Source organism: Antechinus flavipes, chromosome 6 (assembly GCF_016432865.1).
Source record: "Antechinus flavipes isolate AdamAnt ecotype Samford, QLD, Australia chromosome 6, AdamAnt_v2, whole genome shotgun sequence".
NCBI lineage: Eukaryota > Metazoa > Chordata > Mammalia > Dasyuromorphia > Dasyuridae > Antechinus > Antechinus flavipes.
The window spans coordinates 252,969,053-252,990,030 of record NC_067403.1 but is presented as its reverse complement, the minus strand read 5'-3'; the positions used below and the strand labels follow the sequence as shown (position 1 = coordinate 252,990,030).

The window sequence follows — 20,978 nt, the reverse complement described above, 5'->3', positions numbered from 1 at the left end:
GGCTTTGTTATCGGCAGGACTTTGGGGCGGAGGGGTGGCTTGAGCCAGGTTCTAAAGTCCAGAGATTTCAGCAGGACACCAAGAGGGTGAGCAGGGGATGCTCAGGAGCCTCTGCCCTTGCCGGTATCCCCACGGTCCCCTGGGGGGTTTGGCTGCGTCTCCGTTTTCATGCACAGCTGTGTGTGAGAAGCTGGGATCACGTGCACGTCTCCAGGAAGGTGTGTGTATGGTGTTTTCTGTGTGCAGCGCATACATAAGACTGCAGGGCTCGGCGTGTGTGTGTGTGTGAATGAGTGTGTGTGTGTGTGTGTGTGTGTGTGTGTGCCCATTCCAACCCTGTCCCCCTCTGTCTCCCAGTCCCGAGAATCCCAGAGCTTGTCCTCAGAAGTCCATCGCCTGTCTCCCGCAGCTCTCCCCAGGGCCTCTCTGCAGCCGTCTGCCCTTGTTTGATTCTGTTCATCCATAAATCATAGCAATGCAGAGGAGAGGAGAGGGAGCCCGGGAGCAGAGGCACTGCTCTGGCAGAGGGGGTAGGGGCTGGGGCCAGTAGCTCTCCCCTGAGGTGAGCCTCTTCCCGTGACCACGAACAGCCACCCAGATCCCATCCCTCAACACCTCCCCCTTCAGCATCCCTCGTGAGACCTTAAGTGCCTGTACTTGTAAACATCATTCCTTTTCTCGGACTCAGCACTCTGCTCCCAGCGCTCACCCAATTTGTGCCATCTCTGGATGTCCAGGATGAATCCTCCGTGGATTATAGGATGATAGACCTAGAGCTAAAAGTAGAACTTCAGAGGCTAGATCTTCAACACCCCCCCATTATGCAGATGAGGAAACTGAGGTCTGAAGAGATTAAATGATTTGCCCCAAAGTCCAGTAGATAGCAAGGGTCACACATAAAAATACATGGGCTGCCCTAGAATAAGAAAGGACCTACGAGGCGAACCCAACTTTTTTTTTCTTTTACTGAGGCCCAGAGAAGGAAGATATTTGGTCAATGTCATCTAGCAAGCCAGTGACAAAGTCTAGAACTTGAGTCATCTGGATTTGAGTCCCAAGGTTCTTTCTACTGCATTATGGTTCTTGCCTTGTTTCTCTAAGAAAATGGTGTGGGTTCGTGCTGATCCTTTCCCCCTCTTATCCAGTGGCCCAGCCTCTCCCCACTGGCTGTGACTCATTGTGGCAGGCCGGGTTATCAGCTGGCCCTGTCTGTGGTTGTGGAACAGCTTGGTGCTAACTGGACCACGGGACGGAACACATGAACTCAGGTGGCCTCATTAGCTTTCGTCAGCTGAGCGAACAGCCTTGGCCCGGAGAGAGGGGGCAGTGACTCGCTTGAAATCACACCACGATTCACGAGAGTCCTGTCTCCCAGCCCAAGACACCTTCTCTCCTCTCCTCTCCTCCCTCCTTCCCCGACAAGGAAAGGTCCTTGTATCTCTTCTCAAGAACATGTGTTTCCAGAAGCAGATGCCTCCATGTCTCATTGCTTCAGTCAATCAATAGCAATTATTAACCACCTACTTTATGCATAAGTAAAAAGAAGGAAACCATTCCTACTCTCAAGAAGTCCCTTCTCTTTCTCTTTCTCCTTGTCCTTGTCCTTGTCCTTGTCCTTCTCCTCCTTGTCCTTCTCCTCCTTCTCCTTCTCCTTCTCCTCCTTCTCCTTCTCCTTCTTCTTCTTCTTTTTCTCCTCCTCCTCCTCCTCCTCCTTTTCCTCCTCCTCTTCCTCCTCCTCCTATTCCTCTTTCTCTTCCTCCTCCTCCTTCTTTTTAATTAGGCAAAAGAGATTTGGTGTAATTTAGAGAGGGCTAGACTTGAAATCAGGAAGCCCTAAGTTTCTAACATTGTTCTTCTTCTTCTTCTTCTTCTTCTTCTTCTTCTTCTTCTTCTTCTTCTTCTTCTTCTTCTTCTTCTTCTTCTTCTTCTTCTTCTTCTTCCTCTTCTTCTTCTTCTTCTTCCTCTTCTTCCTCTTCTTCTTTTTCTTCTTCTTCTTTTTAATTAGTCAAAAGAGACCTGGGGTAATTTAGATAGGGCTAGACTTGAAATCAGGAAGCCCTAGTTTCTAACATTGTTGAATACCCTACCTAGCTTTGATGCTAGGAAAGAACTGGCCCCCTTGGAGCCCCGTCCCCAAATGGGGGATAATGATGCTGCTACCTCAAAGGGTAGTTGGGAAGTTGGTTACATTCAGCTCCTATGTGTGAAGTGCTCTGGAAACCTCAAAGGGGTGTCTAAATGCAAACTGGTAACCATTCTCCAGGCCAGTAGTGATCACCTGGAAAGCAGGGTTGGAGCCTGCTTGTACCAAAAAGGGTGGCCTATATTCTCACTAATTTTTTTTTAACACTTTTTTGGTGTTCTGGACCCAACCTGATAAAGTCCAAGGGCTGGTTTTCAGAAGACATTTTAATTGCATAACATATGAGATTCTAAGGGAAAGCAATTATATTGAAATAAAGTTATTTTTAAAGGGAGGTAGCTAGGTGGTGTAGTGGCTAGAGAACCAGCCTTGGAATCAGAAGGACTGAATTTAAATCTGGCCTCTGATACTAGCTGTCTGACTCTGGGCAAATTACTTCATCCCTATTGCCTAAATATTAAAAACAAAGAAAACCCAACAGGTTCATGGATACCAGTTCAAGAAGCCTCTTCTAGAGGCGATGGGAATCCAGTCCCTGAAGCTCTCTGAGCGAGGGAAGGCCTTAGTCTGACCTGGATATCGGGAACATCGCTTTGGCAGTTAAGTGTGGGATATGCTGGAGAGGCTGGCCCCAGGGGGACTATGGGAGGCTGCTCCGGTGGGTCAGAGGTCGTAGAATTTAGGTCTAGAAAGGACTTTAGAGATCATCCCATCCCACCCTCCTTTTTAAAAAAGATGAGGCATCTAAAGCACAGAGAGTTGTTCCCTGAGGTGAAGGTAAATATTTATTAGTCAGCACCTGTTTGCTAGTTCTTCCATAGAAGATCAGGAGATGACGCTGGTTTTCCCTGGCTGTGCTAAGAGGGTTTCGGCTTACACAGGTGCTAACCATTCCAGCCCCATGATAGGTGCTGAACCTGCTGGTCAAGGGCCGGTGGAGCGAGATTTGGCCATTTTGGCCACTTGACCACCAGGCAGCTACCTGTCTTGACTGCGGCCTCTAAGGGAAAAAAATAGGTCCTCGAGATGGACAAGGTAGTGTGGGATGAGGTAATGTAGGACACAGAGTGGGGGTTGCTCAGCCTCAGTTCTGCCCCTTGATACTCGTGGGACGTGAGTCGGAGGACCCTTCCCCTGCTTTTCGGTATGTCGGCTTCCTCGAACGCAGAACGGCTTGTCTCCGTGGTCGCCTCCTGATCAAAGCTGGGTGCTGGGCGGGCCCCCTCTCCTACGCTTTAGTTCAAGGCTCAGCTCGAGTGCCGCTTCCTGGAACTTGTGCTCTTCCCCGAGTTGCTAATTCTCCTCCTCCAAGGTTACCTCTCAATAATTGTGTGTGTGTGTGTGTGTGTGTGTGTGTGTGTGTGTGACAGAGAGACAGAGAGAGAGACACACAGACACAGAAAGAGAGAGACAGAGAGACAAAGACAAAGAGAAGCAAAAACAGATACAGAGAAACCAAGAGAGACCCACATACACAGAGATAAACAGAAAAAGAGATAAAGAGAGAGGGAAGTGACAGAGACAGAGACACAGAGAGTGAGAGACAGAGACAAAGACAGAGAAAGAAACAGAGACACACAGAGGCTCAAAAAGACAAAGAGAGAGGGAGACAAGAGACAGAGACAGGCAAAAACAGACACATACAGAGACACAAAGCGATACGGAGAAAGGGCGAGAGAGTGTGCCCATGTTGGCCCTCCCCTTAGAAAGTAAGATCTTTGAAGTGAGGTTCTGTTTCAAAATTGTCTTTGTATCCCCAGAAGTCTGGCATACAATAAGTGCTTCATAAATGTTCATTAATAGTTTGATCATCACAGAAGGGAACAGAGGCCCTGGTAGGCAATCAGGGAAAGAGCACACTGTGTTCTTTGGGGAAAGTTGAAAGCCCTTATCCCCTGAATGAGAGCGAGAGAACATCCGGCCCCCGGCCCTGGCTTCCAGGACTGACTCATAAACCGAAGCAGACAAGAATGGGGAGGGGGGTATATCCCAGACAGAACTCCAGAAAGACTTTCCCCAGAGGCCTGTTGGAAGCTGAGGGAGCCAAGGAAGGATTAGAGGGAGGGGGAGGTGCTGTGTAACACAGGAGAGTAGTAGGAGTACTAGGAAGACAAGAGAGCTGCCATTGCTTTGGGCGTGGGGGGGCGGGCAGACAAGGCTGGCGCCTGGAGAGGGGAAGGAAGAGGAAGAGTTTGAGGTACACAAGGAAGAGGGGGAGAAAGGAGTAAGTAAGGGAAGGCGACAGCTAGATCACCGGGAGTGAGAGGGGGTGGCTGCTGGAAGCTTGGGGAGGAACTAGAAGTTACCTTATCTTTAAGAGGTTTCTATGCTGGAGCCCCCTGGACAAGGGAAGCCCACCCAGCAGCGCACGGAGCTCCCTGCCAGGGGTGAATGCTCCCCAGCTCACATCCGGGAGAGGGGGGAGTCATGTGAGGAAGTGGAAAACTGCAGACCCAGTGCTGGAAAAGCAGCTTTCCCAAGTCATTAAATGCCATGGCCTGCTAAGGACTGTGTGGTGATGTGTCCCCATTTCTTTGGGGGTGGACAGGGAGTTCGGGGGCTGCCGCTGATCCAGGAGCCAGGACGCTCCACCTGCTGCTTTTGTGCTTCCATCAGGCTGTGCCCCCCCGATTGTGCCCTCCTTGATGGTGCCCCCCTAATTGTACCCCTTGAATCACTTACCTCCTTGGTCCCCTGTAGTCCCCAGGGTGATGTCCCCTTGAACACAGGTCATAGAGTCACAAGCTTTCTTCGAGCTCCTGCAGACCAGCTCCCTCATGGTGCAGAGACACAGGCCTAGGGAAGTCCCCTGCCCGGCCAAGCTCTCAAGGTCGGAGGCCACAAAGCCATGTGCACTCCTAGTTCCTTTATACCCCAAACCCAGATGTCTTTTTGGCTCACGGCTCCTTCCTCACTGAGAGCAATTTAGTTCACTCAGAGAATTATGGGTAAAACATGCTCTGAGACAACTGAGTTCCAGTCCTGCCTCAGACACTGTGTGATCCTAGGTAGGTCATTTCACCCCATTTCTGTAAAATGAGAATAATAGCACCTCCCTCCCCAAGGGTGTTCTGAGGATCAAACAGGGACGTGTGTAAGATATTTCGCAAACCTTTACATGCTGTATAAATGCTATTATTAATGTTGTTGATTTATTAACATGTCGGAAAGCCAGCTTGGCGTGCAGCGGGTCTGGAATCTGGAAAGACTGAGAGTCATTCCTTGGGAAAGACTGAAGGGAAGAGCTTCGGAGTGGATGCTTAATAGACTAAGGAGGAAATGACCAGGGATATATAGGCAATAGATTCCCCTCCCCTTTCTTCCCTCCTTACCCTCCCTTCCCTTCCTCTCTGCCCATTCTCCCCTTGCCCCCTCTTAGCCTATTGACTTCCCTGTGATGCTACATTTAGCCTCCTGGGTCCTGGCTGAGGATCCCAGTCCCGCCACTCACTGCCTGGGTGATCTCGGCCTCGGTTTCCTTCCCAGTGAGAGGAGAGTGTTGGGTTTAGACAGTCTCTAAGGTCCCTTCTTGCTCCCAATCCTCTTCCCTGCGTCTTCTCTTTCTTCAGGACCCAATTCTGCTGCTACCTTTTAGAGGATCCCCCCCCCCCCGATCCTTCCCTCCCTCTGCACGTTTGAGGTCTTTCTGTTCCTCCGACTTTCCACATTTATCAGAGAAGAAAAATTGGGAGAGACAGAGAGAGAGACAAAGAGAGAGACAGAGAAAGACAAGACTGGGAGAGATAGAGAGACAGACACACAGAGGGAAAGCTGGGGCAACAATCACAGGAAGTGATCGGGAATCTTTGGCTTTAGCTCTCCATTACCCAGTGGCCCCAAACTCAAGGAAAGAGCCAAATCTGATGTCACGGCTGTAGAGTGTAGTGCTAGGACGCATCTTAGAGACCATCCCGTCCCACTGGCTCATCATATAAGTGATAAGTGAGAGTGCAGGTCCAGCCCGCATTGGACCTGAGTTCCAATCCTCCCTCGACTAATAAGTATCAGTTGTGTGACATTTGACCTCTCAAAAGCCTCCCTTTGCTTATCTGTAAAATGGGGATAATGATGGCACCTGATTCACAGGATGATTGGGAGGATCAGATGAAGTAGCAGATAAAGCACCTACTGTCATGGCTACTAAGGGAGGAAATTGAGGTCTAGAGAAATTAAGTGGCTCTCGGGTGACCGGCTCACTGGTGACCAGCTCGTCTGAAAACTAAATATTCTCCCATCGTTGTTCTTTCTACAAGTTTGGAACTGAGATTTGAACCTTGACCTTCGGGCTCTGAAGCGCCACCCCCACCCCCAGCATCTCCCCGGCCAGGGAAGCCCTCCGCGTCCTTTTTCGGTTTTCCCTTAGAACTGGGTCCTTCCCAGGCGCTCCCGCCGTCGTGGCGGAGATGACACATGGAAAGGCTCAGTTGAAAATCAGGTGGAGAGGCCCCCGGTCCTCAGGGCCCGGCGGCAGGTGACGACGCCCGTTCCTAACGTGTCCTGGCCGGTTTCTGATGTCAGCCCTGTCTTCCTTCCTCCAGGGGCACCCTCCCGGGACGTCCTGCTAGTGTCCGCCATCATCACCATCAGCCTTAGCGTCACCATCGTCCTGTGTGGGATCTGTCAGTGGTGTCAGCGCAAATTGGTGAGTCGGCAGGGAGCCCGGCCGGGCTCTCCGCCATTTCCAGGCCTTCGATCTCGGGGCCTCGTCCCGCACCCCCGGATCGGGGCCCCCTCCCCACGCCGCTCCTGCCCTCAGGGTCTCCTGATCACGTGGGTACAGCAAGGCCTAATCTAGTCCTGATCCTAGAGACATGCGCACACTTGGCAATAATAACAATAATAATAATAATAATAGGCATTTATTTAACACTTAGGGCACTGCGGCTGGTCAATTAGTAATGTACATTAAGCACCTCCTGATATCTACTGTACATACGTATATGTTTACATATGCACATATAGAAAGAGGGAGGAGAGAGACACAGAGAGACAGAAAGAGGGAGAAATAGAAAAAGGGAGAGACAGGAAAAGAGGAGAGAGAGAAGGAGGGAGGGAGGGAAAGAGAAAGAGGGAAGGGGAGAGAAGGGGAGGGAGGAGAGAGAGAGAAAGGGAAGGAAAGAGGGAGGGAGGGAGAGAGGGAAAGGGGGGAGAGAGAAGGAGGGAAGGAAAAAGAGGGGAGGACCGAGAGAGACAGAGATGGCGAGATCGCACTTTGCTGTATACCAAGTAGCAGACCGCCCTTGCTTTCAAGTAGCTTATAGTCTCGTGGGGGATGGGGGGGCCCGCAGGCAGCTGCGTCCAAACAAGCTGGGGAAAGGGGAAAGGGAGATCGTGTCCGGGGAAGCGCTGCCACTAAGAGGGCGCGGGCTTTCTGCGGAGGAGGGTCCGAGGAGGAGGCTTTGCCTGTTTGGGCTCCCATAGCCCAGGGGGGCCCATTTTACTGAGGAGACTCCGAGAAATGAGGCGCCTCGAGTCCAGCTATGGCCGGGCTAACAAGCCGAGGGAGAGGCGGCTCTGGCCGAGAGCGCGGAGGGCGCGGGGCTGCCGCGGGCGGGGGGGGGAGGGGTTCCCGGGGCCGGCCCGCCCCCCGCGGCCCGAGGCCCGCACATCCATCCCGGCTCAGGGTTTGTACAAGCACAAACGGCTTCTTTTCATTTTTAACGAGGGCCGGGGATTAACAAGCGGGATTAGGCCATCAATAAGTAACGAAGCCTGCCGGGAGAGGCATTAATCACCCCGAGAGAAAAGGCGAGGAAGACAGAAGGAGGGAGGGGGAGGGGGTCCGAGCAGCCGGCAGCCGGCCCTGCCCCACCCACTGGCCCGGCCCCCGTCCCTCCTCCCGTCCCTCCTCCCGGAGCCGCCCCCGCCTCGGCGGGGCCCTGGGAGCGGCCCTGGGGGGTGGGGGGGGAGAGAAGAGAAGCTGTGGCTGGTCAAGGAGCGCCCCTGGCCTGCGCTTGGGGAGACGCGGGGAGGGGGAGGGGAAGGGGGGCAGAGGGCGGTACCTCCCATGGTCACTCAGGCCTCTGTGGCAGAGGGGAAGGAGAGCTCGGAGAAGCCGACGCGCAATACCTGACCCCTGGCCTTAGCCCCAGCCCCTGCCCCAGCTCCTGCCCCTCCCCCGTCCCTTATCCAGCCCCAGCTCCTGCCCTGCCCCAAGAGAGCGATATTCAGCTCATTTCACAGTTACTCATTCATTTTCTTCTATTTATTTATTGGTGGGGCCCTCACTGACGGGTGACTTCCTATAGTCAGTACAAGTTGAAAGAAAAACTTGAGTTCAAATCCTGTCTGAGATACAGGCTAATAGTGGGACCCTGAGTAAACCTCTTCCACCTAACCTCAGTTTCCCTATCTGCAAAAGGGGATCATAATAGCCCTTGTCAGGACCAATAAAATGATATCTGGTAGCATCCATGTCCCTTCCTCCTCCTTGGAAGGGCCATGTCTGCCCTTCCCTCTGGGTCTGGGTCTCCTATACCACGACTTAGCTGATGAGACCTATATCACCCACATGCTATTGCTCCCTGTCTCGGGGAAGGAGGGAACATGGGACTTCAGAGCAATCTTAAGCGAGTGTTCCAACTGTTTACACGAATTCGGGGGATTGTTAGATATAATTTTAAGTTGCCGGACAAGGGCTGGTCTGTGGGCAGATGGAACGCCTACTTTAGCTTGACTCAGTCCCTGGCACATAGTAGGTGCTTAATAAATATCGGAATCGAGGTCTTCACTTGAATTATTGGGAGCTCCCGGAGTGTGTGAGATCACAGGGCCGGGCCCCTGCCGGGCGCTGGGCTGGGCAGAAACCCGGAAGCAAATAGTTTCTAAGCTCAAGTAGTTTACACTCTGTTGGCCCCAGATGGGTGGGTGCGACACAGTGGGGGGAGGGCGCGGAGTTAGCCGGGGGTTCTGTGGGGCTGGGAGGAGGAGGGGCTGCCTGGTGGGGGGATGGTCCGAGCAAAGATCTGAAGGAGGGACAAGGGACGTCCTCCAAGGGGAAAAGCAAGTCAGCTCATTTAGCTGGGACCTAGAGTGGGGGAGGGGGAGGACACTGAATGGGACAGGGCTTGAGAATGGGCGGAGGGGAGGCCTTAGGAGTTCGGAACAAAAGCCAGAGCTCTGACCACTGAGCCCCCCTGCCACCAGCCCTCACAGTCAGAACGGTGAGCAGAAGTGCTGCTTACTTAGCAGTACCTGGCGCGTAGTAGGTACTTACATTCTCGTTAACTGACTGAATTGGGCGATTTCCCCCAAAGGTGGGGAGCCCGTCAGGGAGCCAGAGGTGGAGAGTCGGACTTTTCCTGGGCAGTAGTGGGTCAGAGCCCGGGTCGCGGAGGCTGGGGCCCACGCGTGTTTATGGGGCTGTGTGAGATGTGCTATGACTGTAGGTTGCTGGGGAGGGCTCTCGCTTGCCGTGAGCTTAGGAAGGGGCCGGTGATGTTTCCCCTGCAGGATCAGCAGAGTGAGGGCTCCAGACCACAGATGAGCCCCCCCCCCCAATCCCAGCTGCCCCTAGGCTGGGCTCAAGCCTGCAGCCTTTGCCTGGGGCCAGGGCAGGCCTCAGAGCTGGCTGAGTCCCCAGCGGCAGAGGTGACAGGCAGGACGGGCTGGCGCCTGGTGGCCGGGGAAGGTGAGAAGGACAGGCAGCCTTCCCTTGGGCCGGGGACTGCGGGCCGGATGGCTGGGCGGGAGTGGGCCCGGAGCCTGGGCTGCTTAAGTGGGTGGCGGGGGATGCCAGACCACAGAGCAGAGCTCGGCGTCTCTGGCCAAGACTGCTCCTTCCTTCCCTCCTCGGACACTTGGAAGCCGCTGTCCCCTCCCATGCACCCTCCAGCCTTTGGTTCCCTCTCACTGGGCCCCCAGACCCCCACCTCTGTTATATTTCACTGTCCCCTCCCGTGCATCCCCCAGCCTTTGGCTCCCTCTCGCTAGCTCCTGGACCCCCTCCTCTGTTATATTCCCCTGTCCCCTCCCGTGCATCCCCCAGCCTTTGGCTCCCTCTCACTGGGCCCCCAGACCCCCACCTCTGTTATATTCCCCTGTCCCCTCCCGTGCATCCCCCAGCCTTTGGCTCCCTCTCGCTAGCTCCTGGACCCCCTCCTCTGTTATATTCCCCTGACCCCTCCCATGTACCCCCCAGCCCTTGGTCCCTCTCACTAGGCCCCTGGACCACCTCTTCTGTTCCACTCCATTGTCCCCTCCTGTGCACCCCACAGCCTCTGGTTCCCTCCCTGGCCCCCTCCTCTGTTCCCCTCTGGCTGGGAAGCTCGTGGGCCTTATCTGCCTTCCTCCTTCCCCTAAGGGGCCCGGAGCTCCCAGCCACAAGACTCCCAGGTTGCCCATCCCCTGCGCAGAATGACGTGACAGCCCCGTGCTTGCAGATCCCATTTCCGAACATTAATAACTTCCTTAATCTCTAGCCGGCTTTCTCCAGCTCGGCTCGGCTCAGGCGACCCCCCTTGCCGACTCTCGGAGGCAGGCGGGGGCGTAAGGGGAGGGGACGGAGAGCCGTTTCCTCGCTCCCCGCTGTCAGTCGGGCCGGGTCTCCTCGGGGTTTTCCTCAGCTTTTGCCCCCCTGCCCTTCCCTGCTTCTCCCCAGACCAGAACCATCCCCCAGAAGGGGCTGCTGGCAGACCAAGAACTAGCGGATGCTCGAGGCCCTGGGAGGGAGGGGGGAGCCGGGGTCTGGAGCAGGCTCGTTTTGAGGGCCTGGGGTCCTTGGGGCTTTCCATCCGACCCCGTCGCTTTATGGGCTGGGACCCCAGCTGGCCCAGGGACAAATGACTCACCCGTGATTGCCCGGGGAATACCTCGCCAAGGGCGCACGTGTGTTGACTGACTGGGAGTTCCCAGCCAGAAGTCTCTTGGGGGTGGGCGGTGCTGATGACCTCCATGTGGGGGGAAGGGCTATCCACAGAATGCCTGCTGACCTCTGCGCTGACTTAGAGCAGGGGAGGGACCGATAGGTCTTTGGGGAGCCGCTCTCTTTGGCTCTGAGGAGACCAGGGAGTTATGGGGCAGCGAAGCCGCCATTTTGGAACCCGAACATCACCGCTGAGCGTGACCTCTGAGGTCGTCTCGCTGGGCCCACAGTAAGCCCTCGAAAAAGATTTTTTCACTCATTCATCTGGCGAGTCCACCCCCCCCCCCCCACGATGTCAGGGGACGAGTAGTCCTCCTGCTTCTCCTGGAGGGAGAACTCCCAAAGCCGGCCTGGAGATGGAGGGATAACATGAAATTGTCTAGACTTGGCGGCAGAAAGTCCTGGATTCAGATCTTGCCTTCTCCTCGATTCCTCCGTGAGCAAGTGTATTCTTCCCTAATGGCGGGTGGCGTTGTCATGGGAGTCCAGATGGACGGTAGGCAAAAGCGAGAGAAGGAAGGGCCTCGGAGCAGGTGGGGCTGGGGGCTTCTCCCTGGCGGAACGGTTAAAATAGGGAGGACCCGAGTTCCAGTGCAGCCTCATACATATGACCCTGGGCAAATCCCTTCATCCTGATTGCCTTGTCCAGGAAAAATGAGCTGGGCTGTCAGAGGGGAAGGGTCCCCCAACCCCAGAGGCCTTTGTGCCCCATGGGGATGCCCGGGCTCAAGGGATTGTGGGATCGAGGGTCTCCGGGACTCTTAGCCAGCCAGAAGAGCAAGCAGCTCTGGGGAAGGCTCCGGACACTAGCTCAGGAGAGCCAGCAAAGCCCGGGTTCTGTTGGATCCTTCCAGCGGAGAACATCAGAGCGGGAGGGCCCTTAGAGCACAGAACGTCAGCCCCCACAGTGTTAGGGGCTTCGGGGGCTTCCGCGTGAGGCTCCCGGCCTGGAGGGGTGTGATGGTTCCGGGTCACTCCCAGGGGTGGAGCAGGGTCTGCGAGGAGCCCCCACCCCCCACCGGGTGTCCCTTCCAGCTGCCGGCCTCTGCGGGGACTTGCCAGATCGGCTCGCGGAGGGGCTGCAGCTGGAGGGAGCATCTGTGGGCGCGTCTTGTTTGCTCTGGGGAGGACGGGATAATTGGGGGTTGTGGGCCGGATTCTGGAATGTGGGAAGAGGTGTGTGTTTGGGTGCCGGAGGCCGGAGTGCTCAGAACCGGCAGCTGGTGCTCGCGGGGCTGGAGAGCGCGGGACGACGGCCGAGCCCAGGCGGCAGGCGGCCCCCCTTATCCCCTACGGCCAAGTCCTCCAGCACCGGGGAGTCGGCGGGCCTTGGCCAGCAGCCATCCCTGGGATCAGCGCGAGGTCCTGGCTGCCGGCACCCACAGCGAGGGTCCTGGCTCCCGGCCCCTGTGGCAAGGGTCCTGGTTCCCGGCGCCCACAGAGGGTCCTGGCTCCTGGCCCCAGCTGCGAGGGTCCTGGCTCCCGACCCCCAAGGGGAGGGTCCTGGCTCCCGGCCCCCGCGGCAAGGTCCTGGTCCTGGCTCCCGGCCCCCACGGCGAGGGTCCTGGCTCCCGGCGCTGGGGGGAGGGGAGAGCGGCCGCTGCTGGGCTCAGCCCGTCCTTGTCATCGGTATGCGTGTGGGGTGCCGGGTGGCCGGGAGGAATGTTAATGGCACCGGGCTCCGCAGGAGGCTATATTTAGAAACCTGGCGGAGAAGGTGAACAGAGCTCACCTTCCTCCGACGCAGGTTCCTCCTCCTCCTCCCCCAGCAGCACCGCAGTCCTGCTGCTTGCCCCCCCAGCCCCGCCAGGGACCCTTTGCCCTGCCCTCCGGCCCGCTCACTCGCCTCCCCCGGCCGCTGGGGCTGTGGAGGGACCGGAAGGCTCGGTTCCGAGTCAGAGGCTTGGGATTCGAACCCGGGATCTGCTCTCTCTGTGTGACCTTGGGCCCTCCTCCCCAGGCCTCCTCTATAAAATGAGATTTTCCAGCCCTCCCCAGCGCAGATCCCCCCACAGGATCTGGACCTCCTCGGCGTCCCCGGAGGGACCTGGGCCCCCTCCTCAGAGGGAGCTGATCCTGGGCTCCGTCCCCCTCCTTCCTCACCCCCGGGCTCACTGAGAGGACCCCGAGTTTAGGGTCAGAGGGCCCAGGGCCCGGCCCGCTATTGGCCATTTTGTGTCATGGGCAAACTTCTCGGGGAAATTGTCTGAGCTCCGGCTTCAGATCCTGAACAGCATCGGACCAGAGGAAACCTCGGTTTCCCCAGCAGTGAGCAGTAAGTGCTGCCCTTCGGAATCCCCGGCCTTGTGGTCCGAGACGCCGGGACCCGGGGCCGTGAGCCGGCCTTGGCCCGAGCAGCGGCCGGGCTCTGTGTCCCTCCGGGGCGGCGGTCGGCCCGCCCAGACCTAGCGGAAAGCCGCCGGCCTCCCCGCCCCGGCCGCTCGCGTCACCGGGCCCCTGCCAGCCCTGCGGGGCGGCTGCCCACGCCATGCGGGGGCGGTGACGTGGGCAGCGTGACGTGGCCGGGCCGGGCGCCCGAGAGCCGTCTGTCCATGGAGAGCGGAGCTGTGCGTCTGGGAGCCTGGCCAGGACCCTGGGGGACGGCAGAACAGGCCCGGGCCGGGAGCAGAGCCAACCTGCCGTCCAGCGGAGCGCAGGACTCCAAGGCACGGGCCCGAGTTCGAGGCCACAAGGCGAGGATGAGCCTGGGTTTCCACCCAATAAGTGGCCAGCCGTCCCGTTCTACTTTCCAGAAAGTCATTGTTAAGAAAACTTCTGGGTCTCACGTGCTTCCTCTACAAACCCAGGGCTGGGCGAGGTTTGGGCTCTGAATCGTGGCTCACGAGAGCGTCGGCTTAGAGCAGGAAGAGATTTTTACAGATGGGGAAACTGAGGCCCCCAAAGATCACGTGCTCTCAGGTCCCCCAGGTCTCTCTGCTCATTCTCTGGCGTTTCAAGGTCTCCCTTCTTCTGTTCTCCAGGGGACAGGCCTGTTTCACTAAGGGTGAAACAGAACCCTCTGCCCTTCGCTCCCCTAAATCCAATCCTGGCTAGCTAGAAGGACTTGGCTTGGAATTTTGAGGGGCGAGTGGGCCTCAGGGTCCCAGAGCAAAAGCACCAGTGGTTCGGCCACTTTTCCAAGCGTTTACTGCCTGCTCTTTGCCTCAGTTTACCCATCTGTAAAATATTTATTTGAAGGCCTCTAAGACCCCTTCTGCTTCTGCGAGGATTCCTCTTTGAGTGACCCTGTTATTCTCTCCACAGGGCAAACGCTACAAGAATTCCCTAGAGACCGTGGGCACCCCAGACTCTGGGCGTGGGCGCAGTGAGAAGAAGGCTATCAAGTAGGTGCCCGGGGGAGTGTGGGGTGGGCCAAATCGGCTTGTGGGGCAGGGGCGTCGAGGCAGCCGGCCACTGAGGTGAGAGGTGTCCCCACGGCTCTCCTTCCACCCCCGCCCCATCCTCTTACATTTCCCTGCCACACACAGACTTCCCCCCACCCCTACAAGGGTCCTACATCTCCACATCCCCCTAGAACCTTGCCCTGACACCCCCTTCTTTTCCCCCCATTCTGTTACATTTCCCTGCCACACACAGACTTTCCCCACATCTCCACATCCCCCCAGAACCTTGCCCTGACACCCCCTTCTTTTTCCCCCTCATTCTCTTACCTTTCCCTGCCACACACAGACTTCTCTGCCATGAAAGTCTCCCCCACACTTACATCTACCCCCTACAAGGCACCCCCTCCACATCCCCTTCCAGAACCTCGCCCTGACATCTCCCCTTCTCACCACTTGGAGCCCGCCTCCCTCAGACACCTCTGCCCTTGCCACGGTGTTTCCATTGGAATTAAGCTGTCTACACGCCCCCTCCCAGCAGCCACAACACCCAAGCCTCCTGCACATGCACACACGGCCCCAGGCCCCATGAATACCGACGTACAATAGACAGGGTGGAGGATTTTGAAGTCTGGGAGGGGGTCTGGGTTCCAGATTGTGACTTGCTAACTGAACGGGGACTTGGTTTTCTCATCTATAAAGTGGGTGTGACTTTTCTTCAGTGCTTCCCCAAGCACTCCCCAGATTGTGGACAACGTGAAAAATTTGGGGGAGATCTTCCCCCTCCCTGTGACTGGCCGGGTTCTGAGGGAGGGTGGGATGGAAAAGCTTCTCCTTCCTCCCCAAGACCCCTGTCCACTTCCCTCTCCCGTCTCTCAGAAGTCTGGAAGCTTCCTTTGCTGGGTTTGAACCTGGCTGGGGCTGCGGATCTTCCCCTGCAGCGTCCCCTCTCCCTGACTTAAGGAGTACCTCTGCTCTCCGGCTTGTAGGAGAAGGCCCTGGGGCCCTGGTGGGGCTGAGTCCCAGCTGGACTGTGAGACCCTTCCCGAGGTTCTGCAGGGATTCTGGGCCGCGTGACAGGGGCCTCTCTCTCACTCCCCAGCTGGCTTCCTCCCCTTCTGTCCTCCCTCATGTCCTGCCAGCTGGGGACCGAGTGGCCCCCGGGCTGGAGGCTCAGAGAACAGTTTCCCAGCCAGAGGCAGTGCAGGACTTCCTCACTCCCGATTCCCTTCTGCTCCTCCCTGCCCACATTTTGTCCCCACCTTCTTCATCTTCCCTCGTCCTGCCTTCCCTCCTTTCTACATCTTCCCCTCTCTCTCTTCCCCCATGGTTTCCCCTCCACCTGCCCTCATCCTCTATCCCCCTTTCCTCCTCCTTCTGCTCTTTCCCTCTCCTTCCACACTCAAACCTGGCTCCAGGCCTAGATTTAACTGAAGCCAGGGAGGATCGGGGTGGGGGTGAATAAAGAAATGGTGTCGCGGCTTCCCAAGAAGCAGCCTCAGGTCTCTTTGGAAGCCTCCTTCTGCTCTGTGGGACGGCCTCTCAGCTTCAGAGCCGGGAGCTCCGATATCCAGAGACATGAGGGCCCAGCTTTCTGATGTTGGGTTGGCTGGGCCCGGGCGTTCCTGAGCAGCCTTCTGGACCTGCCCTCCCATTGCCCAGCCCCCAGCCTCCAACCTCCAGAGAGCCATGGGGGAGGGTCCCCGTCCCTAGGATGATGGGAGTCCATTCCCCAGCCTCCAGGGCTGGAGTCTGGCAAAGAGGCCAGAGCGTGGCTTTGTTGCCCATCGTTAGGGGTAAAGGAAAGCAATTGTGGACGTACTAGGCTGGGGTTGGTGCCCAGGCCCCAGACAGGAGTCAGGTCTGGGTTGTTCTGCACCTGTGTGGTCTGGGTCTCCCCTTTCATTCATGTAGGACCCCCAACCACCCGTCTTGGAGGCCTTTGTATTTTGGCCCCAGGCTCCATCCTTACCCACCCCCTTCAGCAGCTTGAGCTGATCAGAGCGTAAGCTCCCCATGTTGTGATGATGGACCCCAGCTCCAGGTTCTGTCCAAGGGGTTCGGGGGGGAATTGTGAGTCTCCATGCTGTAGAGATGAGGATGGGGGCGGGGAGGAGGCTGTGCAGCCGAGGAACTCCCCCCAACTCTCCCCTAATTTTCAGGGACATGACAGGGCTGGGCTTTTCCCCTGAGAAGCTCATGTTGGGTGAGGGTCCTGGATTACATTTTCCCCTCTTCAGGAGGGTCTTTCTCTGGATCCGTGAGAATAGGAACCGTTGTCCCATGTTCCACTTGTTGCAACCAACCCTGGGGCCCTGAGTTGGGGTCTGATTCATGTCACCAAGAGCTAAATCCCTGCCCCGGGTCATGGGGCTGAGTCGAGTTCAGCACCATGGACAGTCCCATGACAGCGCCTGGGGGAGGGAGAGGAGATGGCTCAGTATCTGACTGAGATAAGAGTTGGAAAACCTGGAGAGATGGGCTCCAGTATCCCAGGGGCTGGGTGGGGAAGGAGATGGCGGTGTCCTCTACAAGGGCCTTCCCCGTGACCCATGTCAACCCGTCCCACCCCAAGAGTTCCCATCCCTTGGCAGAGCTATGGCTCCTTTGCCTCCAGGGCCCTGGGAGGGGTGTAGGGGGGTACCCCAAGGGCTGGGCCCACTCTCTTCCCCATTCTGATCTTTGCCCCCATAATCCTCTGCCCTGTCCCAAGTCAGGTCAGGCGGATTTCCGTTTCCGCAGACCTGAGATCCCCTGGCTTTCCTGACACTCAAAGGCGGGAGCTCTGGCCAGAAAGGGAGTCCTCCTGTCCTTGATCTCTGGGGGTTCAGGAGGGCGGAGATGGAGCCCCTTCTCCCCTGGTACTTGTTGCCTGCACCATTGCCAGAGAATGTAGTCTGGAGCGGCAGGACCACTGATTTTGGAATCAGAAAACCTGGGTTCGAATCTCGCTTCTGAGGTTGTGTAAGATGTGAAGGTCTCTCCCGGCCCTAAAGCTTGGACTCCAAAGGTCCTCCCCAATTCTCCCTTTGCCTTTATGACTCTCCCCTCCCATTCTCCATCCCCAGCAGGGCCTCCCTGAGCCTTAAAGAGGGACCTGGACCATTTCAGCCCCACTGAGCCCTGCTGGGGAGTGTGGCTGCCCAGCCCTAAACCCTGCCCTGACATCCCAGGGTCCCTTGGGCTCTCTCCTGTATCTCTTGTCAGCCCGGCCGCCTTCTTGCCTTCTTCAGTGTAAATTCTCAGGGGACCCTCAATCTGAGCGGCCTCTAGGCCCCCCCCCCGCCCCTGCCCGGCTTCTGCTGGCTCTGAGCTGGACCCCGCTGGTCCTGCCTCACTCTGGTGGCCAGGGAAGTGGTCACTGACCCCTGGAGTGCTAGGGGGCAACTTTCCTTTAAATCTTGATCTGGCAAAGGTATGGCAGGGGCCAGGGAACTTCAATTTCCTGCCCTGGTCCCAAGGCAGCAGACCCGGGCTGGGGGGGAAAGCTGCCGTGGGACCTTTGGCTCTCAGTCTTTGAATCCCAGAATAGTCTCACACACACACGCTCACACACGTGCTGTTGCACACGCACTCTTACACACACACTCACACACGTGCTCTTGCACACGCCCTCTCATACACACGCACTCTCACACACGTACTCTCTCATACACACATTCACACATGCACTCTCTCATACACACACACTCACACACGCACTCTTGCACACGCACTCTCGCACACGTGCTCATACACACATGCTCGCACACACGCTCTCTCATACATACATGCTCACACACGCACTCTTGCACACGCACTCTCTCATACACACACTCACACACGCACTTTTGTACACGCACACACACGTGCTCTCACACACGCACTCTCTCATACACGCACTCACACACGCACTCTCGCACACGCGCTCTCTCATACACACACGCTCACACACGTGCTCTCGCACACGCACTCTCGCACACGCGCTCTCTCATACACACACGCTCACACACGTGCTCTCGCACACGCACTCTTGCACACGTGCTCTCATACACACACGCTCACACGCACTCTCGCACACGGACTCTCGCACATGCGCTCTCTCATACACACACGCTCACACATGTGCTCTCACACACGCACTCTCGCACACGCACTCTTGCACACTGCCCCATTGCCAATCCTAGGGGGAGAGGAAATTTCTTGAGGACCACTAGTGACTCATTAGGGTCCTTCTCCAGTCTTGGGGTCTCCAAGAATAAGTAACATTTATTAATAGTCATTTATTAAGCGCCTCCTATGTGTGAACCACTGGGGATATGAGTACAAAGGATCAAGGGAGTTTCATTTAGGGGGAAGAGATGGGCCCATTCCAGAAGGGACAAAAGGGAGGAAGAGGAATTCTGGGGAAAAGAAAAAGAATTCTTGGGAAGAGAGAATTGGTCAGTTTGAGGTAGAGTGGGAGCTGGAGAAGGCTTGGACTTGAAGGCTGGGTTCCAAACCTGACTGTAACTTACGGCCATGACCTTGCCTGGATAACTCCCCCCTCTGGGGCCTGTTTCCCCCTCTGGAGGATGAGGGGGTTGGACTATCTGGCTTCTGAGGGCCCTAATCCCATGGTCCTGAGCCATTGGTGGCCGCTGGGGAGGAAGGGGGGCCGGGGGCTCCCTGGGAGAGGCCAGAAGCAGCAGAAGCTGACCTCCCACCCCGGGCCGAGGCCTGAGCCTGCCATCCAGGGCTCTCCCCTCTCCCTCTCTCTCTCTGTCTCTCTCTCTGTCTCTCTCTCTCTCCCACCAGCTTCCAAGGTGTGGGGCACCCGTCCGCCCGCCTCCCCCCGCGGGGGCTCGGCCCGGCCCCCGCCTCCCTTCCCCTCTGCCTGTGTGTGTGTGCGTGTGCTGACCGTGTGGACGCGGGTTGTGTGCAGAGTGTGGGGGGGCGGGGGGGTCTTTCTTCCACAGGAGTCCACTCCCTCCCCGGCCGCCCCCGCCTCCCAGGCCACCCAGGGCTCAGCTCCTTCTGGTTCCTCCCTCGCAGGACTACGGATTTTTGCTTCTTGTATCTCCCTGTTTTCTTCCCTCTCTCTTTGCCCCTCTAGTGATGTAGACAGAGAATTTTGGAATAACAATGAGAGCACAGTGCAGCAGAAATGGAGCTCCTACCCTCCCAAGGAGTTTATCCTAAACATTTCACCCTACGCCCCTTATGGTGATCCACGCCTGTCCCTCAAGTGAGTTTCTTTACCTGATTTGATATGTACTGAGTATATGCGCACCCCCGCCCCCCTCCTCTTCGTCCCCCCACCCCCTCCCCGTCCACCCCATGGACAGAGTGACCATGGAGACGAGCAACCCCTCCCTCTCCCGGCCTCCCCGCCTGCCTCCGCCCCCCAGGGCCAGTCACTCAGGAGAGGCCGGGGTCCCGGCCCGTGGCCCAGGTGGGCTCTCCTCCCCACGGCCAAAGCCCAGATGGGCCCTCCTCCCTGCGGCCTGCCGGCCCTTCTCCCCACAGCCTGGGCAGCCCTCCCACAGCCTAAGCGGGCCTTCCGCTCTGTGGCCCAGATAGGCCCTCCTCCCCACGGCCCGGGCGGCCTCCTCCCCGTGGCCTAAGCAGCCCTCCTCCCCATGGCCCGGGCGGCCTCCTTCCCGCGGCCCGCTGGCCCTCCTCCCCGTGGCCTAAGCAGCCCTCCTCCCCATGGCCCGGGCGGCCTCCTCCCCGCGGCCCGCCGCCCTCCTCCCCAGTCAGGACGGGGTTGCCCGTTTTGGCGTCCCCCTTCTCGACGCGCGGCTCTGCCTCTGTTTCTCTCCCCGCTGGTGTGTTGTGGCTGCTGCTGCTGCGCTGCTGCCGCTGCCGCTGCTGCTGCTGCTGCTGGTTGGTGGTCGGTGGTCGGTGGTCAGTGGTCGGAGGTCGGTGGTTGGTGGCTGGTGGCGGTGGTGATGGATGGTGAAGCTCTCTCACTAACTCGGCTCTCTCTTTCTCCCTGCTGGGCCTCCTCTCCTGGACAGCCCGCTCCTCCGTCGTTAACCCTCCGTTGTCCTGTGGGATAGAGTTTGAGGCGGCTGCCCTCCCCCACCCCGAGCCCCCGCCCCAGGCGGGGGGGAGGGCCCCCTCCGTTGTCGTGGTGCGTTGTTCTCTCCCCCAGCCCTCTCTCTCCTCTCCGCAGGCTCGGTGGGCCCATTTGCAGTGCTGATGTCTCTCTCTCTCTCTCTGTCTGTCTCTTGTCTGTCCGTCTCTCTCCTCCTCCTCTCTCTCTGTCTCTCTCTTCCTTTTATCTGTCCTTGTTCTCCTCCTCCTCCCCCCCCCCCCCCCGTGTACGGTCCGCTCTCCCCCCCGCCTGGCGCTCCTCCGGCCGGGCCCCCGGCCTCCAGTGGCACCCTCCTGGCAGGCGCCAGAGTGGCCGCCGCGGCGGGGCTGGCGGTGGAACGGGAAGGCCGGCCAGGGGAGAAGCAGGCGCCGCCTCCGCCGCTGCCCACAGAGGACGCCATGAGGAGCAGCGTGTCTGCCCACAGCGAGCCCGGCAACGGGAAGGCGGGGAGAGGCCGATGGCACACGGTGCAGAGCCACCTCGCCACAGGGAAGCTCAGCCGGTCCAAGTGAGTGAGAGCGCGCCGCGGCCGGAGCGAGCCGGGCGCCCGGCTGCCCCCGGGGTGGACGT

The 20,978-nt window shown here is 57.9% G+C and overlaps 1 protein-coding gene across 6 annotated transcripts in view; it reads left to right on the top strand.

Moving 5' to 3' along the window:
• SYT7 (synaptotagmin 7) overlaps window positions 1-20,978 on the top strand; it is an 88,336-nt gene that overhangs the window by 30,628 nt on the left and 36,730 nt on the right. For 2 of the 6 annotated variants that reach the window (XM_051966377.1, XM_051966379.1), the window contains exons 2-4: window positions 6,682-6,785; window positions 14,271-14,350; window positions 19,422-19,553. In XM_051966377.1, coding sequence (XP_051822337.1) covers window positions 6,682-6,785; window positions 14,271-14,350; window positions 19,422-19,553 — 316 coding nt within the window. Of the gene's footprint in view, window positions 1-6,681; window positions 6,786-14,270; window positions 14,351-19,421; window positions 19,554-20,691; window positions 20,917-20,978 lie in introns of all 6 variants that reach the window. The other 4 variants (XM_051966378.1, XM_051966380.1, XM_051966374.1 and 1 more) reach the window with 3 other exon arrangements.